This window comes from Stegostoma tigrinum, chromosome 12 (genome assembly GCF_030684315.1).
Source record: "Stegostoma tigrinum isolate sSteTig4 chromosome 12, sSteTig4.hap1, whole genome shotgun sequence".
NCBI classification, from domain to species: Eukaryota; Metazoa; Chordata; class Chondrichthyes; order Orectolobiformes; family Stegostomatidae; genus Stegostoma; species Stegostoma tigrinum.
In genome coordinates, this window is record NC_081365.1 from 56448893 (window position 1) to 56474305 (window position 25413).

Genomic DNA, 25413 nt, shown 5'->3' on the forward strand with positions numbered 1-25413 from the left:
CAGATGTGCAGTTGAACATCTGCTTAATATGGAAAGTCATCTTGTGGCCTGGGATGGGGGTGAGGGAGGAGGTGTGGGAGCAAGTGTAGCACTTCCAGCAGTTGCAGGGGAAGGTGCGGGTGTGGTGGGGTTGGAGGGGAGTGTGGAGTGGACAAGGGAGTCACAGAGAGAGTGGTCTCTCCGGAAGGCAGACAGGGGTGGGGATGGAAAAATGGCTTGGGTGGTGGGGTTGGATTGTAGATGGTGGAAGTGTCGGAGTACGACATTTCTCAGACGACATGTCCATCAGGGGCCTCCTGCAGTGCTACAATGATGCCACCCGAAGGTTGCAAGAACACAACTCATATTTCGCTTGGGAACTCTGCAGCCCAATGGTATCAATGTGGACTTCACAAGGTTCAAAATCTCCCCTTCCCCCGCTGCTTCACAAAATCAGCCCAGCTCGTCCCCTCCCCCGACTGCATCCCAAAGCCAGCCTAGCCTGTCTCCGCTTCCCTAACCTGTTCTTCCTCTCACCCATCCTTTACTCCCACTTCAAGTCACACCTCCATTTCCTACCTACTTCCTCATCCTGCCTCCTTGACCTGTCAGTCTTCCCTGGACTGACCTATCCCCTCCCTACCTCCCCACCTATACTCTCCTCTCCACCTATCTTCTTTTCTCTCCATCTTCAGTCCGCCTCCCCCTCTCTCCCTATTTATTCTGGAACCCTCTCTCCATCCCCCTCTGTGATGAAGGGTCTAGGCCCGAAACGTCAGCTTTTGTGCTCCTGAGATGCTGCTTGGCCTGCTGTGTTCATCCAGCTTCACACTTTGTTAACTTACCTTCATATCAGATTTATATTTAATCCTTTGCATATCTAGCTTGTCCCACAGTTATTGGCTTTTCACTATAACTAAATTGCTGCTCCATTTCACAGGATTATTGGTTTCAAAACTCTCTCACCATGTAATCAAAGCCCAATTTTTGACTGCAACTGCATTGTTCCTTTTTTCAAACTCCCAGGCCTAAATTGCCCCAGTCCTGAGTGATATGTGTCAACGCCAAGTCAGTTGGAAAAATGAGATTCTTGACATCAATTTGAAAAAAAGTCCAGTTTACCACCCAAGGTTTAAATGCCATAACGAGACTTTCACCAGTGTGCTTATATTTGCAAGTATTTGCATTTTATTAGTACCTAATTTTGTCTCATTTAAAGCATTTTTCTAATCTCCTATGTGGTGGAGAGAAAATAGATGTGGCAGTTCTCAACATGAAATTCAGAAGGGTGTACTTGGCTGCTCCAGCTCACTGCTTGCTGCTCATGCCCTCCATCTTGATCCCCGGTCTGCAACATCACTGGGTATGATCCATGGACAGCAACTGCCTGCACAAACACCACAGCACCCCCCTCCACAACCCAACCACCATCCCACCCTCATCCCTGTCCACATACATTGGCATCAAACATGCAACTGCCTCACTACATCATCATAACGTACCTGTAACCCACTAAATATAGTGTTCTTCACTTCAATACTACACTTTGGAACACACTGACACCTTACATTGCAACAAAAGTAGAAATTTGAGAAACTCAGCAGCATCTATAGGGAGAAGGCAGGCATTTCGGGCTCTGGTGACTCTTCATCAGTTCTGATTGTGGTGTAGTTTCTGAGCCATTTTGCATGCAGAGACAAGCACCCAATTCAAGGATTGGATCGGGTGCATCTCGGATCCCTTTGCATGCTTCTTTCGTACTCACTCACATTGCATCCACAAGGACACTCACAGTACTTCTGCTTTGCCTTTTTCACACTTTGCTACCTCATTCAGAACTTACACGTTGACAGTGTTTCTGTCTTGCCTTGCTGTCTAGCAGAAATATAATTCTTGACAGCTTGTCAGGGTTGCCAGCAATGATGAGTCAAGGGGTGGACATGTTGCTGTATGGCTCTGTGCTACATTAATGTCACTGCAACAGGATATGCTAGCAGCTTGGGTGCAAATACATTACATGTACTTCCACTAAATGGCAATTTCCCAAAATCTAAATGGATTACTCCTCAGTCAAGTCCAGGGAGATTGTCATCAGTCAGGGTGTACTGGTGCAGTAAATTGAGGGCAGTATTTGATGAGTTGGGAATATTAGGATCAGTTGGCCATTTGAGTCGGTTAGGGGATCCATGTCATTACAATTTAGGCAATGGGTCATGGTCAAATGCAACCGGTCCGGGGATTAGCAGTAAGTCATTAGGACTTGCACACGGTTCTCTCAAGGGTCTAGTCACCCAACAGTCAGTGTTGCCCTTCTAAGTCTGTCAAGTAGTTGTGCCCTGGTCAGTCTTGTATGTCTGTTTACAAAAGTCAGGGGAGTTATCAGGGCTAGTTTTGTGGTAGAGACACTGGGGAGGTCAATTGTGGGAATTGAAGGAAGCATGCTGGATTGCAGAGAGGACAATAATTGTGACTGGGGGATACTCAGTGTCTAAGGATGGGAGACAAGAGTACACTGGGGGTCGTGGGTTACTGTGGGAAGGGATGTCAACAATAGTCACCAGCACCCAGGCTTCATTGGGGGGGGAGTGCAGCACAGTGGTTGACATGGCTAAGGTGTGGGTAGAGGGATCAGATGGTAATGTTGGGAAGTGAATGCGTAAATTAAAGAGTAGGGTGAAAACATGCGGAAGCTCAAAACTGATAGAGATGACAGGAACTGCAGGGAAGAGAGGAATATAAAGGTTTGGAAGGGTCCCTAAGATCACTAGCCTAATACTGTGACTCGTTCTAAGCATGTTCTGTGACCCCTTCCATTTTCATCTGATGTACAATGGAAATGAAGAATGGCTGCCACCACACATTGAGCAGGTGGAGTAAACAGATTTTTCATCTGAATTCATCAGTTTTATTTGTGAATGATGTGAGGCCCCTCAAGGCAAATGCATGAGTCAGGTATTCAGCACTGGTTAAAGACATCTGCATCATAGAATCCTGCTGCAAAATGGATGCAGTGACCGACTAAATGGGGTACAAATCCTGGACAAACGAAATGTTGACCATATTATTGGTCAGTGCAAAATGACTATAGTAAAGCAGGCAATCTTAAATTTGTCACTTGCAGGCCTCATTTCACAAAGACAATGCAAGTTCTCTTAGGCTTATAAAGGCATGGAGCTGACATCCTGTCACTTTGACTTGTAGGTATAAGCTAACGTTCTTGTATGCAATGCTGCCTTTTAAGCTGAGCAGCAGAAAGGAAGGTGGATAGAGTTTTAATAATCATACCGCACTTACTGTCTGCGACTGTAGTTGCATGAATGGCTTGAGCTGCATACATTGGAATGAGGTCCACTATGTCAGATTCTATTTAGAGGAATGCCACGGCCTTCCTTGTCAGAGTCCTCCATGTCCCACTGTATCAAGCACTATACTGACCCATCACTTGTTGGCTCACATTATGAAGGATCTGTTTTTCCCTAATATTCCCACTGTAGGTTTATTGTCACCAAAACCAATGAATCCAGTTTCAGAAGGATTATCATTAGTGTGGCAGTTGTGCCATAGAGGCTAAAAAAAACATACAGAAACAAATATGCCAGTAAGTCTGGGACCAGCAGCAATCTCCAGCTGCTGCTGAACAGCCTCTGTGTAAAAATTACAGCTGTATGTTCCCTCAGGATGCAGCAGAGATATAGGAAATTGAGAGTCTATCAAACTTGGCATGATTTTGAATGGGGTGGATTGCCACCTCAGACTTGTACATCCCGGAAAACCATCACAGAACTATGCCATCTGTTGGAACAGAACTTGCAAACTGATGGGATAGGTGGCTATCCAATCCTCGTGCCTATCAAGAAGATAACTGTCATAAATTTTTATGCTTCCAAACATCCACTGGAGATGTGTGGAATAACTTACTTCATACATTTGAGTTGAGGATTATGTTACTGATGCAATTTATCACAGATAATTTCCCTGTGACGATGTCAGTCCTGGAGAGTAGACTTTGCTAACATGTCTGGTTCCTCCCAGCTGCAAGATGCTATAGATTGTTGCATTGTGTTGAGAACTCCTCATCATAACAGCCGACTCAACAGAAAAAGATGCCATTTCATCTACATACAAGTATTCTGTGATCATCAATATCCTAGAAGTTCCCACAATGCCCATATCTGTGAGCACTCTCACATTCTGTTTCATTTCAAAGGCTAAATGTTTTGCAATGTGGTTACTGGGTGACACAGGCAACTGTCTGTATGCATAGCTGAATATGCTGAAACACAACCATCTGACTGAGGCTGAGTGTACAATGCAGCCTATTCTTCCATCAGAAGAATTGTGAAGCAGATAATTGGCTTCCTGAAGATGAGATTCTAATGCTTGGTCTTTGCAGTACACTCCATACTGGACGCATTGTGTATTCCTTGTTTTCAGTGTCCTACAGAACTGGAGTAAACAAATGGGATACGATGGGATGGTGAAGAACTGGGAAAATGGCAGCAGTTTTCTGAGGAGGAAGTTAGGAGGTTGAATGGTAGGAATAGCACCTTCAGCACGATAGAGTAGGCCAATACCAACTGCAAAAAGACAGACGGGACTCAACTGACACCAACATTGCTACCAAGCTTCGCGACTGTGCAGCCGCTGTGAAGCTTCATGCTGGTTGACATGCCGATGAATGTTTTCTGCTCGTGGATGTCTTTGCAGTGCATATACCTTGGAGGTCTATAGAGCAGTGAAAAGTATAGAAAATTAAATTGGCACCCACTTCAAATAGATGAGAGTTTGGAGAAGTGAGCAGTCATTGACTAAACTTGCTTAGTCAAAACAGAAACAGCCCCAATTTATTCCCAGAAGCAAATACAGCATTTTTTGTTTGTTTTTTTCTCATCATTTCTCCTGTTGTATGATAGATGTTAACATATTTTCAAATGTTTGAGGGCTTTCCAACATGTAATGTGTCAGTGTTAAACAATGACAAAATATTACATTACATAGGACATGCAGTGAAAAGTATGGCTTCTTTAGACAGACTCCTTCTAGAATGTCACTGAGTGCCTTCAGAAATGGTTCCTTTTTGTTTCTCTCTCATACACTTACTGTGAAGGGTTATTGCTAACTGAGCCTAAGACTTGATGCATGGCTCAGCTTTAAAATGGCACTGGTGACATGAATCCAGAAAGGTCTCGGTAGCAGCAAATTCTTCTACCATTAGTGAATGCACCAGTATGCAAGCAATGCCATGTAGGGGAGCAGTGGACAATTGCATGCGACTAACCTCTTGAGCTCACAGAGAAAAACCCTTCTTGAAATTCACGAAAATTAACAGAGCTGAATTTTTGGTAAATTCAGCCCTCTGTCAATTTTCTCATTCTTCACTTGCAAGTGTCTTCTTTTGAAGTTCAGGCTCTTGCATTTCTCATATTTTCTCATATTTTTAAGTTTCTTTATTTCCCAAAGAGGAAGGGTCTCGGCCCGAAACGTCAGCTTTCCTGCTCCTCTGATGCTGCTTGGCCTGCTGTGTTCATCCAGCCCTACACCTTGTTATCTCAGATTGTCCAGCACCTACAGTTCCTACTATCTCGGGACTAATTAGCCAATTCCTTTTCTATCTTCCTGTTTATTTTCATGTGTTTCTGCTTATGTAGATAACTATGATAAACATTCCAAGTGAATATACACTTGAATGTCAAAATTTCAAATTAGATGCAGACAAACTACATGCATAAGAAAGGCAATTAGTATAAATTCTGGATGGTTGTCCTTGTGTACTATCAAGCTGTAACATAATTTCATAGTTGAGAAAACCCTTAATTTATATTAACCACTTTGTGCTTCACTCAAAATATTTTTATTTCTATTTGCAATCTCGTACCATTCAGAGAATGTAATTGCACTTGCATTTGTGTGCTATCTTTATCAGTGTTTAGGTGACCAATCTGCTGCTTTGGTTGGACAAATGTGTTTTCAGCCTGGACAATCAAAAAACACGTAAGTTTGCACCTTCTAAGGAAATATTTTGCATTTCAGCACTAGTTAATAATCGAATCTTTGAATAGGTTCATATAAAAGAGATATTCCCTGCTCTGGCTGCCTTTTGTTTGAGGTGAAAAGGTACAATAAATGTTTGTATTGAGCCAGATCATGCTACAAATATTGTGTGTTATTGGTTCGAACCTTTTGCATCCTTCAATTCATTATTTTCGGTGATGTGACTTGGTTTGCAGTCTGATAATGGCAAAGGCAAAAGGGCATCTGCGACCTCAGTGAACAGTGGGATCATCAAAGTATTAACTTAACCAATAACTTAAATGACTTGGACGAAAATGTAGATGGGTGGATTAGTAAGCTGGCAGACAGTACAAGGATAGGTGAGATTATGGATAGAGTAGAAGGTTGTCAAAGGATACAGCAGAATATAGATCAGTTGCAGTTATGGGCAGAGAAATGGCAGATGTAAGGGCTGCACTTTGGGAGATCAAATGTTAAAGGGAATTATACAGTTAACGGCAGGACCCTGAACAAACAGCATTGATGTACAGAAGGTCTTGGGGTTCAAGACCATATCTCCCTGAAAGTAGCCACTTAAGTAGATAGGGTGTAAAGACAGCGTATGATGTTCTTGGTCGGGAAATTGAGTACAAGAGTCAGGATGTCGTGTTGCAGCTTCATAAGACTTCGGTTAGGCCACACTTAAGAGTATTGCATTCAATTCTGGTCACCACATTGCAGGAAGGATGTGGAGGGTTGCAGAAGAGGTTTACCACGATGTTGTCTGGATTACAGGATATGAGCTATAAGGAGAAGCTGGAAAAACTCTGGTTGTTTTCTCGGGAGTGACAGATGTTGAGGGGAGACCTGATATAAGTCTGTAATTTTGAGATGCATAGATAGAGTTGACAGTCAGAATGTTTTGTTCCCCAGAGTTGCAACATCTCAAACTTTAAGATGAGAGCGGATAGTTCAAAGGAGATGTGAGTCGTAAGTTTTTTTTCCACAGAGAGTGATAGGAGTGTGGAATGTGCTGTCGGGAGTGTTGTTGGAGGAAGATATGATAAGGGCATTTAAGGGAATTTTGGATAAGCACACGAATATGCAAAAATGAAGAGATATGGATCAAGGGTAGGCAGAAGGGATGAGTTTAATTTGGTGTAATGTTCAACACAGTATTGTAGGCCAAAGGGCCCATTCCTGTTCTGTATAGTTCTATGTTCTAAATAATTAAATGTAATAATTAAGAAAGGATTGAAGGAGAAGGAGACCAACATTTCTTGCTCATTTTTAATTGCACTTGAGACAGTAGTGGCACATGATTACTTTGAACTGCTGCAGTCTATTTGGTGCAAGCACGTCAATGGTGCTGTTAGGAAAGGAGTTCCAGGACAGTGACAGGTGGCACTTTAGTTCCAAGTCAGGATGACCTATGCCTCGAGAAGAATTCATTGGTGATAATGTCCCTTGGCTTTACTGACCTATCCTTCTACTTAGTTGCAGACTTAGAAAGTGTTAGCAAAGGACCTATAGTGACTTGCTGCAGTACATCTTGTGTATGGTATGCTGTGCTGCCTCTGCATGTCAGGAATGAATGTTTTAGTTAGCTCGGTTGCCACTCTGAGTACTGGATGGTGTCAAGCTTCTTGAATGATCTTGGAGCTGTCGTCGTCCATGCAAGTAGAAGGTATTCCATCATAATCCTGACAGGTGCCTGTGTAACGGACTGACACAGGAGGGCCCAGAGGATGAATTACATGCGGCAGACTTCCCAGCCTCTGATCTACTCTTGTACCCACTATTTATTTGTCTGGTCCATTTCAGTTTCTAATCCATGATAACCCCAGAATGTTAATAATGTGGAAGATTCATTGATGGTAATGGTAATTCAATTGCTAATTACTAGATTCCCTGCTGTTGTCAATGATCATTGCGTGACACTTATGTGGCACAAATGTTATTTGCCACTTATCACGAGTCAAACAATATAGACTGACAAAGGAAAAGAAGGAAAGGAGATTTGGAAATCAGGAGAAAAAACAGAGACAGATAGCCAAAGTACGGAAACAACTTTAATAATGTCAAACAGCAATCAACTAAATGGCAGATGTTGAATATCTATTTTTTGGGTAGGGCCTAAGATAATAATTGGTATTGTGCTAACATTTATCACTTTGCTTAATGAAGGTACTTGTGCTATTCAGTATCAGCAGAATCTTTGTTCTGTGAATTAAATGGATAATTAATATGCCAAAATCCAACAAGTTCTTAAAAATAACCAGAAGAACCAGATCCTGTTTGTACAAAGCAAGCAACTGACCAGTATAGATCATTAACTTGTTCTAGAGATTCACACCTCAAGATGTGCATCTCGATCTCTTGCACTTGCTGACTGATTTGCACAATAATGCAATTAACATGCTTTCAGCAAGATTCATCCCTGTATTTCTTATACCTACGTCATGCATTGTATCTGTAATCCTGATTGGTTAATTATCTTTTATTTTCTCATTAATCTACTCAGGTTTCTGTTTTGTCGTCTTTTCTCAAAATCGATTCTTAATTTTTATGTTCCTACAGACTATGTTATAGGAAAGCACCTTATGTACAGAAAACTTTATTATTCTTCCATGCTGACTTTATTGCATGTACAAAAGATACTGGAATTTCCAGGACGCAGACTGTTGTTAGAATTGCCATCTTTTTGATGAGATGTTAAAATTAAGGTCTTGTTGAATATTCCAAGAAGAGCAAAATGTTCCCTTACCATGGAAATGAAAAACAGTTGATGATTATATTATATCAACGTGTTGCTTCGATTGGCATTGTTCAATCCTGTGTGCGTACTTATTTAATTTGTCGCAAGTATATCCTCTATTTCTTTCCAGGTACGGAACAGGTTGTTTCCTCCTTAGTAATACAGGTGAGAAGGTGAGTCTGTCCCTGTTTAATATCTCAGATTTGCAGAAGTATTGTGAATTATTTCCTTTGTAAAATTGTGAGTAAGAAATTAAATAAATTGTTAAACTAAGTGTTATATGTTCATAACTCTAGTGGCTAAAATCTGATGTTGTATTCAGTTTGTGGGACAGAACTGTATACATATGCACATCCTTCCTTTGCACTGTACAAATTTTATATTCAATTATTTTACAATTGAACTAACAAGTTGATTCTTTACAGCCTATTATATCCAAACATGGCCTTCTGACAACATTAGCATATAAACTGGGCAAGAACAACCCTGCAATCTATGCACTAGAGGTAAGTTTTCTTTTTGTTAAGCTTATTGTTATGGAACTCCAGTTTTGTCCTTACACATACATAGTATTCATAGAATTTACAGCACTGAAACAGATCATTTGACCAACAGGTCAATGTCAGTGTTTATGTTCTAAACAGCCCAGAGCTTTGTTTGCTTTCTTATCGCCTCATTAATGTGCATCATTATTTCTAATGATTGTTCATGTGTAACCCCAGATCTCTTTGCTCCTGTCCCCAGTTAAAACTTGGCTTTTTACAAATGGACATGGAGGTTTAACATTTTTCCTTTCATCACTTCATAATTAGTTATATTGAAATGAATTCGCTACTCATGTAACTGTTTTGTGCATCAAGAGTAATATTGTTTTTTGCAAATATGATGTGATATGGCCCTTTCAGATTTTTTGTATAAGCATTATTGAGCTAATAAAGAAATGGACAATCTCGGGATTGTAGCTGTTGGTATAAAATTAGAAGACTGATTTTTTGGTTAACCTGTGGTGTGGTGACTGTTAGTATGTTTTGTGGCATACCAGTACTCATTGATATATTGGATAGAATCACCAAATCACCAATTAGGGTCAGTTTAGGTGATAATGGGAACTGCAGATGCTGGAGAATCCAAGATAATAAAATGTGAGGCTGGATGAACACAGCAGGCCCAGCAGCATCTCAGGAGCACAAAAGCTGACGTTTCGGGCCTAGACCCTTCATCTCTGATGGGGGTCTAGGCCCGAAACGTCAGCTTTTGTGCTCCTGAGATGCTGCTGGGCCTGCTGTGTTCATCCAGCCTCACATTTTATTATCCAGGGTCAGTTTAGGATCTGTTTATGTCCAAGATGCAAACACTACTAGGATTATCCCAGCATCAGACTGGCACCTTGCTGAATCCGGAGGCTGACAGTAACTGAGAAATGAAGGTACAGCAGTTCTTAAGTTCATGTCCTGTTATTGAACAACATGAATTCAAATGTTGGCCTGAACCAAAGGATTTAGCTTGGAGAAACTCCCCACCGTAATGGCAGCCTTAAGACCTGTCATCCTTCCTTATGTGCAAATACTCGGCAAGCCTCCAAAGCTTCCTCCATTTTCACGCCCCCCCAACCTGCCTTGGCAATGTCCACTAAGTTGTGGGGATGTTTTTCTTCCAGTACTGATGACCTTCGGATTGGGCACTCTTGCCATTGTAACTTGCCAAGTATCTAATTCCTAACTGGCTGATTCTAGTGAGATTCACCTTCTCAGTGTAGTGTTGATCCATGAGGGGTTAGAATTTGGAAATAAATCAACTTAAACTTTCTGCTCTTGAAATAGTTTCATCAATATGTCAGGTGAATGGTGAATCTTTTATTTGTTTGATTCACTTCATTGCATTTTCAATAAAAATAGCCCAGAAATTTGTTGGTACAATTCTAGAACACTCCATTGAGTTTTTGTAGCATAATCATTGTGAATTAGTCGACTGCCTCTTGTCTTCCAGATTTTAAGCATTGCCACGTTGCATTCAATACTGTATTAAATATCATATGTAATATATCATATAATACACAAGATATTACACACTCTGGAAAATGTTAAGTGTGTTTAGCTACTGTGCCCTTGGACTGAGCACAGGACAGGACTGCTGGAAAAAAGGGACATGTGAAGAAACAATGTCTTTGCAAATAATTGAGAGGGTAATGGACTGTCAACAGTGGTATTCTGCTGTCATTGAAGAGAACGTTCAGTATTAGACATTATGACTAAAAAAAATGGACTTTACAAAAATGGCCTTTGTTGCAAGGTAGCACAATGATTTATTTTTCATCTTGCCCAAGATAGAAAATAACACTTACTATTTGATGAGTGATAACTTTCTAATTTGTGTGCAGAATGTAATTGTTACATGGATAAGATCACAACTGTCCAAATGGAGTTATTTTTAAATGAGATCATTCACTCATAGTGAGGTTCGATCCCATAAATGCAGTGTTGCTCCACTGACCATTGCTTTATTTTCATGTTTCTTCAGGGGTCAGTTGCCATTGGTGGTGCTGTGGTGCGTTGGCTTCGAGACAACCTTCATATCATTAGCACAGCGGAGGAAGTTGGTAAGTATTCTTTACCAATTCACCACCCATTCCCTGGACAGCTTTAGTTTCTCTTAACTGCACTTCATTTACTCTCCTTCTTTCCTAAGTACGTGCGGTAAATCTTAAATTCTGTTTTAGAGAGGGTCCTTACCTATGAACACAACAAGGAATGTTCCTTGCATCCCACAAAAGCCAAATATAAGTAACCCAAAGCATTCCTGCAATAACATGTTTTATTTGGTGAAGTGGTTTGAGTCAAAGAATTTGTCCAAGATGAGGCATATTTAGAGACTTAAAGGAGAGTATTGGTAGATAGAGACTGCTTTGACCTCTTTTCAGCAAAGAGTGCAGAGAAATCTGGAGTTCCTGGATGGGGTGGAGTTAAGAAGAATTGAACATTAATAAAACGGAGACAGGCAATTCCATGAAACTACAAAAAAAAGCAGAGCATGTTGGAAGACTCATGGGTGTTAGCGAAAACAGACTGCACAAGCTGAAGAAATAGAGGGAAATAAGAAGAAATCAGTTTCGTGCAACAGAAAAAATTCACATAAAGATTCTCTCCAGGTTGTCATGTTTGTAAATCTTGGAAAGCAAGTGTAGGAATGAGCTTTTGCAGGGCTAGCAGACTGAGGTTAAGGCTGATGAAAGAAAGCACTTCAAATGGAATGTGGTCAGACAGTCTTGGAAATGATAGCTGGTGTTTGATGGTCCAAGCTAAGGTGGGAGAAGGAATCGAGTAGTTGGCATTCACACTCTAGGTAGAGATTATTAACGAGAAGTTTAATTGAGATTTTGGGGTTGGACCTGGAAGAGAAATTAAGAAAACTAAAAGGGTGATTGGTTAAAATGAGTAAGGGGAGAAGAGAAATTCATATGGGCAATGTCATGCTAACAGTTCCCAATGAAAAGATGTAGAGAAGGTAAGTGGTCAAAAAGAGGATTATAGCTGAAAGGTGAATTTGGTAAGCAAAAGGAAGACTCCATTGTGTGTTGGGGAGTGGAAATGGGAAATATTCCTGTCCGTGAGTTCACATGGGATAAATGGCACAGAAAAAGAGCAGTTCTGTCTAAGCAATCCAAACCAATGTTTATGCTGTACTTGAGTCTCCCATTTTGCCTCATAATCCTCCGTATCTATATCCATCATGGCCTTGTGTAGCTTTATTTCACTTGAACCAATTTCCTGTGATAATGAGTTCTGCATTCACACCACTTTTTGGGGAAAAAATTCTTCCGAGCTCCCTATTGCATTCTTGATGACTATCTTATATTGATGTTCTATAGTTGTGGCCTTCACTACAAGTGAAAACATTCTGCCTGCATTCAGATAATCTAAAATAAGTAATTTTAAAGATCTCTAGATTACAGTTCAACATCTTCCTTCCTTCCTTCCTTCTCCAAGTCCCCCACCATTTCCAGAGAGAAAAGAGACCCACCTAGCCTGATCATTCTTTCCTGATACTCTAGCTGCAAAACTGAAGACAATAGAAGGTTAGATAACAAAGTGTGAAGCTGGATGAACACAGCAGGCCAGGCAGCATCTCAGGAGCACAAGAGCTGACGTTTCAGGCCTAGAAGGCTATCATCTCCTGTGTGATAGCACCACCACATAGATCTTCTCCTGTCCTCATCTTTCAGTACTCTAAAGGGACAGGGCACCCTTCAATCATTCCCCAACACTCACACTTTCTTGAACCCCTCCTCTTGCGCAACCAGAGGAGATGCAATATTTTAACCACCAGGGACCCATAAGAACCTCCCAAGTAATACATTGCTTATTTGTACTACATTCATTTTAGTTTACTCCACTAGCTGCTCATAATACTGTTACTTCTACATTGCAAGAGTATAAAGATAGAATGAACACCACTGACTTCAGGTGCTAAGTCTAGATAAAACATTGGTTGGACTCACCTAGAGTATTCTGCTCAATTTTGGGTATTACATCTTAAGAATGATACCAGAATTTTGGAGACAACACAGAAGAAATTCCCTAGAATAGTACAGAGTATGAAAGACTTAATTGGATGAACTTTGGAAGCTGGGATTCTTGCCCTTGGAACAGGAAATTTAGAGAAGAAATTTGATAGAGGTGCCCAAATCACAGAAGGTGTTGAGTAAATAATGAAAATCCATTTTTCAGGAGTCTCAGTAACAGGAGGACACAAATTTAAGGGATAATTAGAAAAAGAACCAAAGGGTACATGAAGAAACATTCTTTACTTGTGGGTTATTGTAATCTGGAATGCACAACTTGAAAGGCTGATAAAAATGGGTTGACATGCCCTATTGCAATGTCAGTTAGGTTAAGGTCTCAATTAGACAGCTGTACTGAAAAGACGGCAAAACCACATTTGACCTTAAGACGTAGGAGCAAAAATTCAGATATCAAGTCTGCTCTGATGGGGTAAGGTATCGCCCATTTAAGATGGATCCAAAGACTTAAAATTTTCTCGGGACCCAGATTCAAATCACGTCACAGCAGATGGTGGAAATTTAATTGAATAAGTTTCTGGAATTAGGAGTCTAATGATGGCCACAAATCCATTGCCGATTGTTAGAAAAACCCATCTGGTTCACTAACATCCTTGAGAGAAGGAAACTGCCAACCTTACCTGGTCTGGCCTACATGTGACTCCAGATCCATGGCAATGTGATTGACTCTTAGCTGTCCTCTGGGCAATTATGGATGGGCAATAAATGCTGCCTAGCCAGCAATGCCCTCATCCCACAAGTGAATAAGGGAAAAAAACAGCATAGAAGCAGATACTTTGGTCCAACTGGTCCATGCCAACCAAGTTTCCCAAACTATACTAGTCCTACTTGTCGACATTTGGCCCATATCCCTCTAAACCTTACCTATTCATGTACCTGTCAAAATGTCTTTAAAATGTTGTAACTGTACCTGTATCTACTACTTCCTCTGCCAATAATTCCACATGCAGTTCATCATCAGAAAGTCCTTCCCTAGAACCATTCATACCTATGACCAGTCTAATGAACCATCTCTGAACCACCTCTATTGTCAGTATATCCTTCCTTAGACAGTGAGATCAAAACTGTTCACAGTAATCCGCGTGTGCTCTGACTAGTTCCTTTTACAAACCTCTCTACCTCATTTCCTTAGAAATAGCGGTCAGCATTTCATTTGTAATCCCTCTTAACTGCTGAACGTGGATGCTAGCATTTTGTAATTCATGCACTAGGACTCCTAAATCCCTTTCTACTGTAGCTTTCCATAGTATTTCCCCGATTAAGTAGTTGTCATCATTTATAGTCTCCTCCCAAAGTACATGACTTCATATTTTCCTACATTATATTCCATCTACCAAGTTTTTGCCCACTCACTTAATTTGACTTTATCCTTCTTTAGGCTCTTTGTGTCATCCTGACTATCTTATCATCTATTTTTATGTTATCCAGAAACTTAACAACAGTACATTTGCTTTCAACATCCAAGTCAGTATATATCTTTTTAGTTACTCATGGGCCATGAATGTGACTAGTTGGTCCAGCACTTATTGCCTTTTTATAATTGCCCTAATTGTGGTTCCAGCATACTGTGGCACTCCACTATTACAGGTTGTCAGCCTGAAAATGCCCTCCTTATCTTTATTTTTTAATAGCCAATCTATCGATGTTAATATAATATCTCCAAAAAAAACGGGCTTTTATCTTCTGTAGCCTAATGTGTGCTACTTTATCAAAGCCTTCTGAAAATCCAAATATATGACATCCACTACTTCTTTTTATCTTTTTTTCGCCTTGTCAAAAAATTCTCGCAAATTTGTCAGGCATTAGTTCCCCTTGATGAAGCCATGCTAACTCTGCATGATCACATTATACATTTCTAAATGATTTTCTATTCCCCTCCTTTACAGCAGTCTAAAATTTTCCCAATTACAGATGTAAGGTTATCTGGCCTCTCATAAACTGATTTTTGTTGCTCTCCCTTTTTAAGTAAACGTGTTAAATTGGCAGTTTTGCAATCCGCTGCAATTCTTCCAGATTGTTTTGTATTTTTGGAATGTTATCAGTATCTTGTATTGTCCTGACTAATGTTAAGATATTTATTCAACTCCTTTGCCATTTCTTAGTACCCGTTTTATTTCCCCAGCCTCTGTTCATTTTGGTCTCTTTTTCTGGTTACATGTTTAAAGTAGCCCTTGCTTTCCATTTTAATTTTACTTGCTAGTTAGTTCTCATATCTTAGTTTATTGCTGTTCAATCTGCCATTATTATGGTTTGGTAATCTTTTGATAGTGTTATAAACATTTCCCATACCCTGGTTTACCACTATTCTTTGCCTCATTATCTGTTTTTTTTCTTTCCATTTGATCCCATTCTTAATTTCCCTGTTTAACTGTGGTCGGACTACCCTTTCCATGGAGTCTTTCTTCCTCTCTGAAACATACCTTTGCTTTGGGTCATGAACTATTTTTTTTAAGTATCTGCAATTGTTCCTCAGTTGTATTTTTTGCTAATCTTGTTTCCAAGACTACTCCAACCAAGTTGGCCCTCACCTGAGTATAATTATTTTTATTTAAGTTTAGCACTGTTGTTTCCAACCCGAATTTCTCCCTCTAAAGCTGAATTCTAAATTTCTATGTTCTCCATTCTTTGATTACAGTTCCCTAGGAGGAGCTTTTAGTCTGAATAATTTATTAAAGCGATTTCAATGTATCAAAAATATCCCAATTCCTGTTTGAATCCATAACACGTTGTTCTTGGAACTGTCCTAAATTTACTGTATGAAATCTTCCTCTTAGATATCTTTGCCTTTGATTTTCCTAATCTACATGAAGATTACAGTCATCCCATGATCCACATGCTGCCTGTTTTACTGGTATCATTATCTCATGATTTCTGCTCTCACTGACAGAGAATTTAATAAGATAAATAAAACACTGTAGATGTGGCAGGTTACATGTTATATGTGAGAGTGCACATACCAGTGCAAAGCATTTACAACATGTGCAACTTCAAATCCAAGTTTCTTGACTGAGGATCCTGAGTTACAACAGGGCATGTTTTTCACAAGCGTTGATCCCCACATACAAGCCATTTTCTTATGAAATGGAAGACTGCCATTTGAAAATTTTGTGTACAAGTTGCTTGCCTCAGTTTAATGCTGATGCTAACATTTGAGATGAGAGGCATATTTTTCACATAGGTATTATTACACGAAATAAAAGGTGTTAAAATGCACAGGAACTTAGGATCGCAAAGTATTACCTTTTTAAAAGCAGTAATTTTTAAAACTCACTTTGTGCAAATTGTTTCAGTTTTTTATTTGAAAACTGTATTTTTGATTTTATTCAATGTGAACTATTGCTACATTTTATCCAATTTCTTATAGAGAAGCTTGCTGCTTCTGTGGGTTCCTCCTACGGTTGCTATTTTGTGCCAGCATTCTCAGGGTTGTACGCACCATATTGGGATACTACTGCAAGAGGGTAAGAACTTTTTTTTTCACCCATATCATGAAACATTGTATTTTTTTGTTTCAGTATGCAGCAGCAATATTAACATAAAAGCTAATGCAATGTCACAAGCACTGGCTATTTCCGTGGTCAGTACTGCACTATAGAACCTATGCTGTTGTGTGATTGTATGCGTCAGTTTTACATTCTGATCCTGTAGTTGTACATGATTTTGATTGGGCATTTCTGCATATGCTAACGGCTCACTTTTTTAAAACTCTAATCCGTAGTTTTAAATCAAATTTATACTCTTCGTTAATTCAGATTTAAATCTGTCATAACTCTTCTAACAACTTTTATTTCATTAACCATAGCAATGTATTTCATAAATTTAAGTGTTGAAATATATAATATCAACAATGATTTCTTAAATCTCTGGCTTTTTCAATTAAGCAAATTGACTATACTTGAGTTGTAGAGTAATACTAATAACAAAGTGACTAGCCAAATCACATGCCCTCATAAAAATCCAATCGTTCAGTAAGAAGAAGAATAAAATTAAATATAGTGAATCTTGATGAACCAGTCCCCAGTATGCCTTAGCTATCCACTCTAATTGTATGACTGTACATATTCTCAGGTTTCCTCTACTCTTCCTGATATATTTTCAGCCTTCAAATAGAATTTCAAGTAATCATTTTTGTTGCTAAAATAGTTCGTTGTACCTAAACTTAACTACACAAAAGTGACTATGTATTGAAGTAAAAATTGTTCACCACTTCAAAGTATGTTGATTAAGTAGGGAACAGACTCCATAATAACGAATGGTAAATGTTGATAAATAAAGCTACTGAATAATAATTTTCTTTTAAATTATAGAATATTGATGCCTTTTGCCCGATGCAAATCATGTCTGTGCTTCTTTATGTAATTAATTGTTTTCTGTGCAGAATAATATGTGGCCTTACCCAGTATACAAATAGAAATCATCTTGCATTCGCTGCACTAGAGGCTGTTGCCTTTCAAACCCGTGAGGTAAGCTAATGGGCACACATGGGTTGAAGATGAAATTAATTTTACAAAATTGTCCAGGCCAGAATAATTAAATGTTTTTGGGGTGCTTTTGCAAGCTGCTGTTTTATAGTCCTGCCGATGGCTCCCTCTGTCAATCTGCTCATTGATGAGAAAAGCATTACAGGCTGTGCTGCAGAGGTGATATTTTGTAAGACTGTTATGTTTTGGAACTATATCATTTAGGGGAAAATAGATGAAGGGATCATATGTCTTGTTCTGAGTTCTATTGCCAGGAAGTAGGAGTAGTTTAGGCATTAAAGGGAGGAAGGCAGGTAATTTTACTGAAGAGAAAATGCAAGGTATTCACGTCTAAAGACAGTGACCGAAGCATCAATGCTGATGGTAATAAATGTTAGCCTGATGTGTCCAAACCCAGAAAAGTCTAGGAATGTCAAGTTTTATAAAGTATGTTTTAAGCCGTCTATTTCGTTTTGAGATAGAACGAAGTTGGAAATTTAAAGAAGTACCTAATTAGCATTTAACCTGAATACGTCAACCATGTAATTTATGTTGATGGACTTTAACAGGGTGGAGACTCCATAGGAAATCATTGCAGAATCTGCTGGAAAAGCATTTTCTTAAAGTATCACTATCACTTCCTCTCACAGACAAGTCAGTCTGTGAGCGTCTAAGGGAGTGTGCCAGGATATAGTGACAGTAAGTGTCTATGGTTTACCACATAAGTGTTTGTAATCATTCTCAACGGGATTGAAGATACCTCAGTGTACAGTAATTTGATGAACTCCAACGCAGACAGGGGTAAAAAGATTAGGTCAATTTAGTTGGAAAAAGACAGTAAAGTTCACCTCCAACTCCCAAAAAAACAAAGCCAAGTTCCTGAAGATTATTGTCACTCTGGATTCCTTCGAATCCCAAATATTTTGTAATCTGCTCCTCATAAATAGAAATGTATTTTGTCTTGGGATCTGGGTAACACGCTTTTGAGTTTTAAATGTTATTCTGTTTTAGCTCCAGTGCATTAGTTTCATGTTTTGGTGACATTTCTAATCAAACCAGTTCTTTAAATGGTCTTAGAAGTACAGAATAAATGCAGTCATTCCATATTAACAGCAGATGTAATACTTGAAGTATGGATGGCAAAATTAGAACTTTTTTCACTCAAAACTGCACTCTGATGTAAAGCTCTGTCCTCGGAGTGCCCATTAAATTTTTAAAAATTACCGTTTCCAAGCAAACCTGTCTTAGATTATTCATAATTTGCACACTAATACCGATAAAATTTCATTCATTTCATAACAATTTCTACTGGGCGAGGCAAACAAATAATACATTGGAAAGACAACCCAAATAAATAAAGATTTAACTGTGCTTTTGTTACTACTTTTTATGAATACTTAGTCATTGTGTGTTTCTTTTAGCTTCTTGAGGCTGTGAATAAAGAATCTGGGGTCAATCAAACCAGTCTCCAAGTGGATGGAGGAATGACGACTAACAAAATAATGATGCAACTCCAATCAGATATTCTATCGATACCAGTAGGTAAGAATGTATAATTCCCACCCTTAATGTTGTTCCCTCTCCACAAAAGAAAGTTTGATTTCAAGTACTTAATAATATTCCTCCAAAAGCATGAAACCTTAAAGACCACAGCACTTTTGTCCTTTCTAAAAATGAATCACTTGAGAAAAAAACTTGCCTACCTATCCATAGCACCAACCCGACAGTTCTTAATCACCTATTGACACAGCACCACCCTTTCTTTCCCCAAGGTAGAGCTCTGCTTTGATAAAACTCAATCACCTGGAGGAGGAGGGGCAGCATTGTCCAGGGAGTGAAGAGGCAAATCGGCGGGAGGAAGGGGAAACGTTGTCAAGGGAGGAAAAGGGGAGCATTGGTGGGCAGTTGGAAGGGGGAGCATTGAAGGTGGTGGGAAAAAGGAAGTATCATTGGGGGGCAAAGCGGGACCATCATTGGGCGGGGGGGGTGTTGGGAGGGGAAGCACTGTCAATGGGGATGAAATCACTGTCGACAGAGGAATGGGCCACTGTCAAGGGAATGAAGGGGAAGCATTGTCGAGGAGGGACGGGCAGCATTGTCTATTGGGGTGAGGGCAAAAAAACGAGTTTTCTTGGGGGTGTGATTGGAAAGTGATCATTGAAATGGAGTGGGAGTGGTTGAAGGGTAAGCCTTGTCACTGTTTGAAGGAGGAGAATGAGCATTTTCAATGGGTGACAGTGAAAAGTGATCTGCTGATCTGCTGCTGATCAGAAGATGTAGGCTGTTTGACTGGAACCACAGTAGGTAACTGAGCACAGGATTAATGAGTGTATAGGAATTTTGAAAACAGATTTCATACTTAATAGTTAGAATTTGGCATGTGTGGTTCTTCCATTTTAAGGTTTGCAAAGCTAGCATAATGTGCCTTATTTCAAGCAGATCTCTTGCTTTTCATATGAATATGGTGATAAAGGGTCCAAGACTCCAAATGTGCCAAATTCATACTGAAAACCAGTACAGTTCTACTTTTTGAAATGCAAAGTGGACAAGTGTTTGTGATATCCACATCTAAATATTCTGCACGTAGTACTAAAGTCTGACAACTTTTGTTATTGTACTTACTTTCTGCCTGCTTATATAATTGTGACCTTCTTTGTAAACGTAAGTGTAACATTTAATGTTTTGTTTTGTTTCAGTGAAACCAGCTATGGCAGAAACAACTGCCTTAGGTGCTGCCATGGCAGCTGGTTCAGCAGATGGTGTTGGTGTGTGGCGTCTATCTCCTGATGATCTCTCAGCAGTAGTATGGGAGACATTTGAACCTCAGATAGAACCTGCAGGTAAGATGATATTTGTTCTGAAACACTTGTCAGAAAGAGTTCAATATGTTAAAATATATTTCTTGCCTTTTCATTTCGCGAAAAGTGAGAGTTATTATAATCCTATCATCATTCCTTAAAATGCAGCAAGGAACATAATGGATTGGAGATTCTGAAGAGTGGCAGTCACAATTGGGTTGTCAGTCCACTCATTTTTTATGTTTCGAACTGAGATCCATATTTCTATTTGAAATTATGATCCTAGCTCTTCAGAAATGCAGAGCATAGTGGAAATCAGTACACTTCCCTGATATTGCAAAGTAATTTGGGGAAGTCAAACTACACCCCTATTGCAGCAGTCAATGTACAGCAAACTTTGTTTTAACTGGCACCTTTAATGAGCCAGAAAAAATATTGTACTCTATTATCGTGATCTCCGCGATGTCCGAGTAGTCAGTTGAGGGTGTGTGAGAAGGCTCGCTGCTGATAAGTTTCATTTAAGGTGAAGTTGTATTATTATTTAAGTGACTTATGATGTAAATAAAGTATAACAGTGATATGTATACCCCTGCTTTATGTTTCTATTATGTAGTTTGTGTTTTTACGTTGATTATGTGGACCTTTTGATCAATGGGAAAATTTGAACAACTGGCATACATCTGGCCCCATAGGTGCTGGTTAATAAAAAGATTCCTGTACCATGTTCTGAAATGTTAATGTCTAACAGCAGAACCAGACACTTTGACAGCTTATATACTTGCTCTTTCACAGTAGCTAAGTGTGGGACTATGGTGGCAGTTGTGAAAGGCATAGAGTGGTAACAATGCCAGGTAAGTCATGGAGCGTTTAGGATAGGTTGGGGTTATTGTGGGTGTGTCAGGGCAAGCTGAGGTGGGGGTTGGGTGTAGGGATTGAAGAGTGAGAGGCGTGTCCAGGCTATCTGGGGGTCGGAGGCTTTTTGATTCATGGGACTTCAGGCCAGACATGGGAAGTCAGGGCCAGTCTTTAGTTTGGCATAAGGTTTGGGATTTCAGGGGTGGGGATTGTTGTGCCTTGAGGTTCAAATGGCAGCTGAAGTTGGTTCTAGGTGAGGAGAGGGTGAAAGGGCATGTTGAGGAGAATGGCAGGTTTTCAAATGGTAAAACAACAGGGCCAGTGTGCAAGGGAGTTGTTGGTGTTGGGAAGTATGATAAATAGCTAGTTTTCCCCACGTTACACGCGAGCTAACCTTGCTAACCAGACTACCATTCGGAACCTTATCAAACGCCTCGGTAAAATCCATATAGATCATGTCCAACACTGTACCTTCATCTATCCTCTTAGTGACGAAACTGAAAAATTACAGGAAAAGCCGGCTAACCTGATTAACCAATTTTAAATTTTCTTTTTGTATGTTATTTACTGGATGTGAGTTTGCTCGCTGAGCTGGAAGGTTAGTTTTCAGACGTTTTGTCACTATTCTAGGTAACATCATCAGTGAGCCTCCGACGAAGCGCTGGTGTTATGTCCCGCTTTCTATTTGTCTGTTTAGGTTTCCTTGGGTTGGTGATGTCATTTCCTGTTCTTTTTCTCAGGGGATGGTAGATTGGCTCCAAGTCAACGTGTTTGTTGATGGAATTCCGGTTGGAATGCCATGCTTCTAGGAATCCTCGTGCATGTCTCTGCTTGGCTTGTCCTAGGATGGATGTGTTGTCCCAATCAAAGTGGTGTCCTTTCTCATCTGTATGTAAGGATACGAGTGATAGTGGGCCATGTCGTTTTCATTATGAACATGAACATCAACTAGCCACAAAACGACATGACCCACTATCACTCGTATCCTTACATACAGATGAGAAAGGACACCACTTTGATTGGGACAACACATCCATCCTAGGACAAGCCAAGCAGAGACATGCACGAGGATTCCTAGAAGCATGGCATTCCAACTGGAATTCCATCAACAAACACGTTGACTTGGAGCCAATCTACCATCCCCTGAGAAAAAGAACAGGAAATGACATCACCAACCCAAGGAAACCTAAACAGACAAATAGAAAGCGGGACATAACAACAGCGCTTCGTCGGAGGCTCACTGATGATGTTACCTAGAATGGTGACGAAACGTCTGAAAACTAACCTTCCAGCTCAGCGAGCAAACTCACATCCAGAACCTCAACCTGAGCTACAAATCTTCTCAAAACATATTATTTACTGTTTTGATCAAAAATGTAATGTATCCATAGCCATCAGCTTGGCCGGTTATTTAAAAAATGATATTGGAGCATCAGGCTGAACAGGAAAACCTCATGGTAGTTGGAAATTAAGTAAAACAGACTGAATTAAAAATGCACGGAAAAGGTATAAGTAAGGCAAGGAAACGCCAGTAATGAACACTAATGATGAAAAGAGCAGGAAAAACATGCTTCGTTGGAGAGTGAAATAATTGAGTCCAGTGCTGATATTGCAGAGCTTTGCTAAAACTTCAAAATGAAGAGGTAATCGCTCTTTCTAGAAAGGAATTAGGCTTAACTAGAAGAAAAGGAATAATAACTTGAAAAAATTGCAAATCTGATAAAAAGGAGTGTCGAGTTTTTTTTGTTGAAACAATAACATAAAAGGAGAGAAAATAGGTGCAGGACTAGGCCATTTGGTCCCTCGAACCTGTACCACCATTCAACACAACTATGGCTGATTACACAATCTCAGTGTCCCATTCCCACCCTCTTCCCCCTTGATCCCTTTAGCTGCAAGGGCCATGTCCAGCTCCCTCTTGAATTTCTCTAATGAACTGGCCCAATAGCTTCCTGAGGCAGAGAATTCCACAGGTTCACAATTCTCTGAGTGAAGAAATTCTTCCACATCTCAGTCCTGAATGGCTTACCCCTTATTCTTCGACTGTGACCCCTTGTTCTGGGGCATGATCCTAATGAAGTTTTAAAAGTAGCCAAAGCAAATTTTACTTGACAGAAAAATGACCTGCTTGCATAAAAGGCAATCACATTAAACTTGTGTCTTCTGATAAAGGAAACTGAAAAGTTAAATCGTGGAGAAAAATTCAAAGTTAAGAATGATCCTGAATTTATACAAGTTGATGTGAACTTAATTATTATGAAAAACAACTGAGATATTTGGATTTTTCAAGTATCAAACATTAAAAATACATGCATGGAAGAAGAGGGGTATCAAGAGTTAACAACTGAATCCAAGTACTTCAGTACCTGTTTCAAAAAGTGGAATTACTGATGGTAATTTAATGTTTATACTTAACCGGCACAACTGTAACTAGAGGGTTAAAAAGCAGTATGACATGGAATTTTTCCTTGGATTCCAATTCATAGCAAACAGCACCCGGAACGCAGATGGTCGCTTTCATTCAGTGACATTGTGCTTTGCAAAGTTAACCATTGAAAACAAAACATCAAATACATTTGTTTCCATCACAAATAAGGGTCAAGGCTATACACTACCTTCAACGAGATCTGGGTGTTCTTGTACATCAGTCAATGAAAGCAAGCATGCAGGCAGTGAAGAAAGCTAATGGCATGCTGGACTTCATAACAAGAGGAATTGAGTACAGGAGCAAAGAGGTCATTCTGCAGCTGTACAGGGCCCTGGTGAGACTGCACCTGGAGTATTGTGTGCAGTTTTGGTCTCCAAATTTGAGGAAGGACATTCTGGCTATTGAGGGAGTGCAGCATAGGTTCACGAGGTCAATTCCCGGAATGGCGGGACTATCATATGTTGAAAGATTGGAGCGTCTGGGCTTGTATACGCTTCAGTTTAGAAGGATGAGAGGTGATCTGATTGAGACGTATAAAGATTATTAAGGGATTGGACAATCTGAAGGCAGGAAGGATGTTTCCGTTGATTGGGGAGTCCAGAACCAGAGGACACAGTTTAAAAATAAGAGGCAGGCCTTTTAGAACAGAGTTGAGGAAAAACTTCTTCACCCAGAGAGTGGTGGGTATACGGAATGCTCTGCCCCAGAAGGCAGTGGAGGCCAACTCTCTGGATAGTTTCAAGAAAGAGATGGATAGAGCTCTTAAAGATAGTGGAATCAAGGGTTATAGGGTTAAGGCAGGAACAGGATACTGATTGTGGATGATCAGCCATGATCATAATGAATGGTGGTGCTGGCTCGAAGAGCAGAATGGCCTACTCCTGCACCTATTGTCTGTTGTCTGTTGTCACTATCTAAAGCAGAATTTTAAAAACAACATGAAGTAAAAACTCTGGCACCATCTGCTAACTGAAAAACCAAAGACTTATTTGGTTGAGGGCGACGGTACAGCCATTCACCATAAAAATTGGACATGTTACCATAGCCCAAAATATTTAATGGCAGCAGCTCAATCTCACTTGGCAGATAGAGATCCTATGGAAGCCCCATGTCATCCCATTTAGGGAAGGTCTGCTACATCACATGCCAGCTGTCAAGAGCTGCCAGCCAGTTAGAGGCCAGATGTTCTGTTGAACAACAGTAGCACTAGGGAGAGGCACCCAACGACAATTAAGGTCGTGGACTGACAAAAGCTGAAGGTGAATGATAGTGGGAGGATTTTCACCCTGAGTTGTGGTGGAAGAGCTGATTGGTACAGTAGCAAGGCCAGGGCTTGACCCTCCATATGCTCCCTTCTCAATGCCTGATCCTTCAGTCAGGCATTTATTGTCTTTGAATGAGACACCCAACCTGGGGACAAACATATTGACTTGGGTTTAATTATCAGTAAAGGCAAAGGAAAGTGGAGTTGAGGCCTCAGTCAGACCAGCCATGAGCTTATTTAATGGTGGAGTGGCTTAAAATGCTACCCTGTTTTCTAATTTGAATGTTTGTATGTTCCTGCCTAC

The 25413-nt window shown here is 40.1% G+C and overlaps 1 protein-coding gene across 1 annotated transcript in view; it reads left to right on the plus strand.

Moving 5' to 3' along the window:
* gk (glycerol kinase) overlaps positions 1–25413 on the plus strand; it is a 77392-nt gene that overhangs the window by 46071 nt on the left and 5908 nt on the right. Inside the window, exons 10-17 of the mRNA XM_059650339.1 lie at positions 5903–5970; positions 8859–8901; positions 9154–9234; positions 11246–11324; positions 16669–16765; positions 17683–17767; positions 19186–19306; positions 20461–20604. Of these exons, the coding sequence (XP_059506322.1) occupies positions 5903–5970; positions 8859–8901; positions 9154–9234; positions 11246–11324; positions 16669–16765; positions 17683–17767; positions 19186–19306; positions 20461–20604 (718 nt within the window). The remainder of the gene's footprint in view (positions 1–5902; positions 5971–8858; positions 8902–9153; positions 9235–11245; positions 11325–16668; positions 16766–17682; positions 17768–19185; positions 19307–20460; positions 20605–25413) is intronic.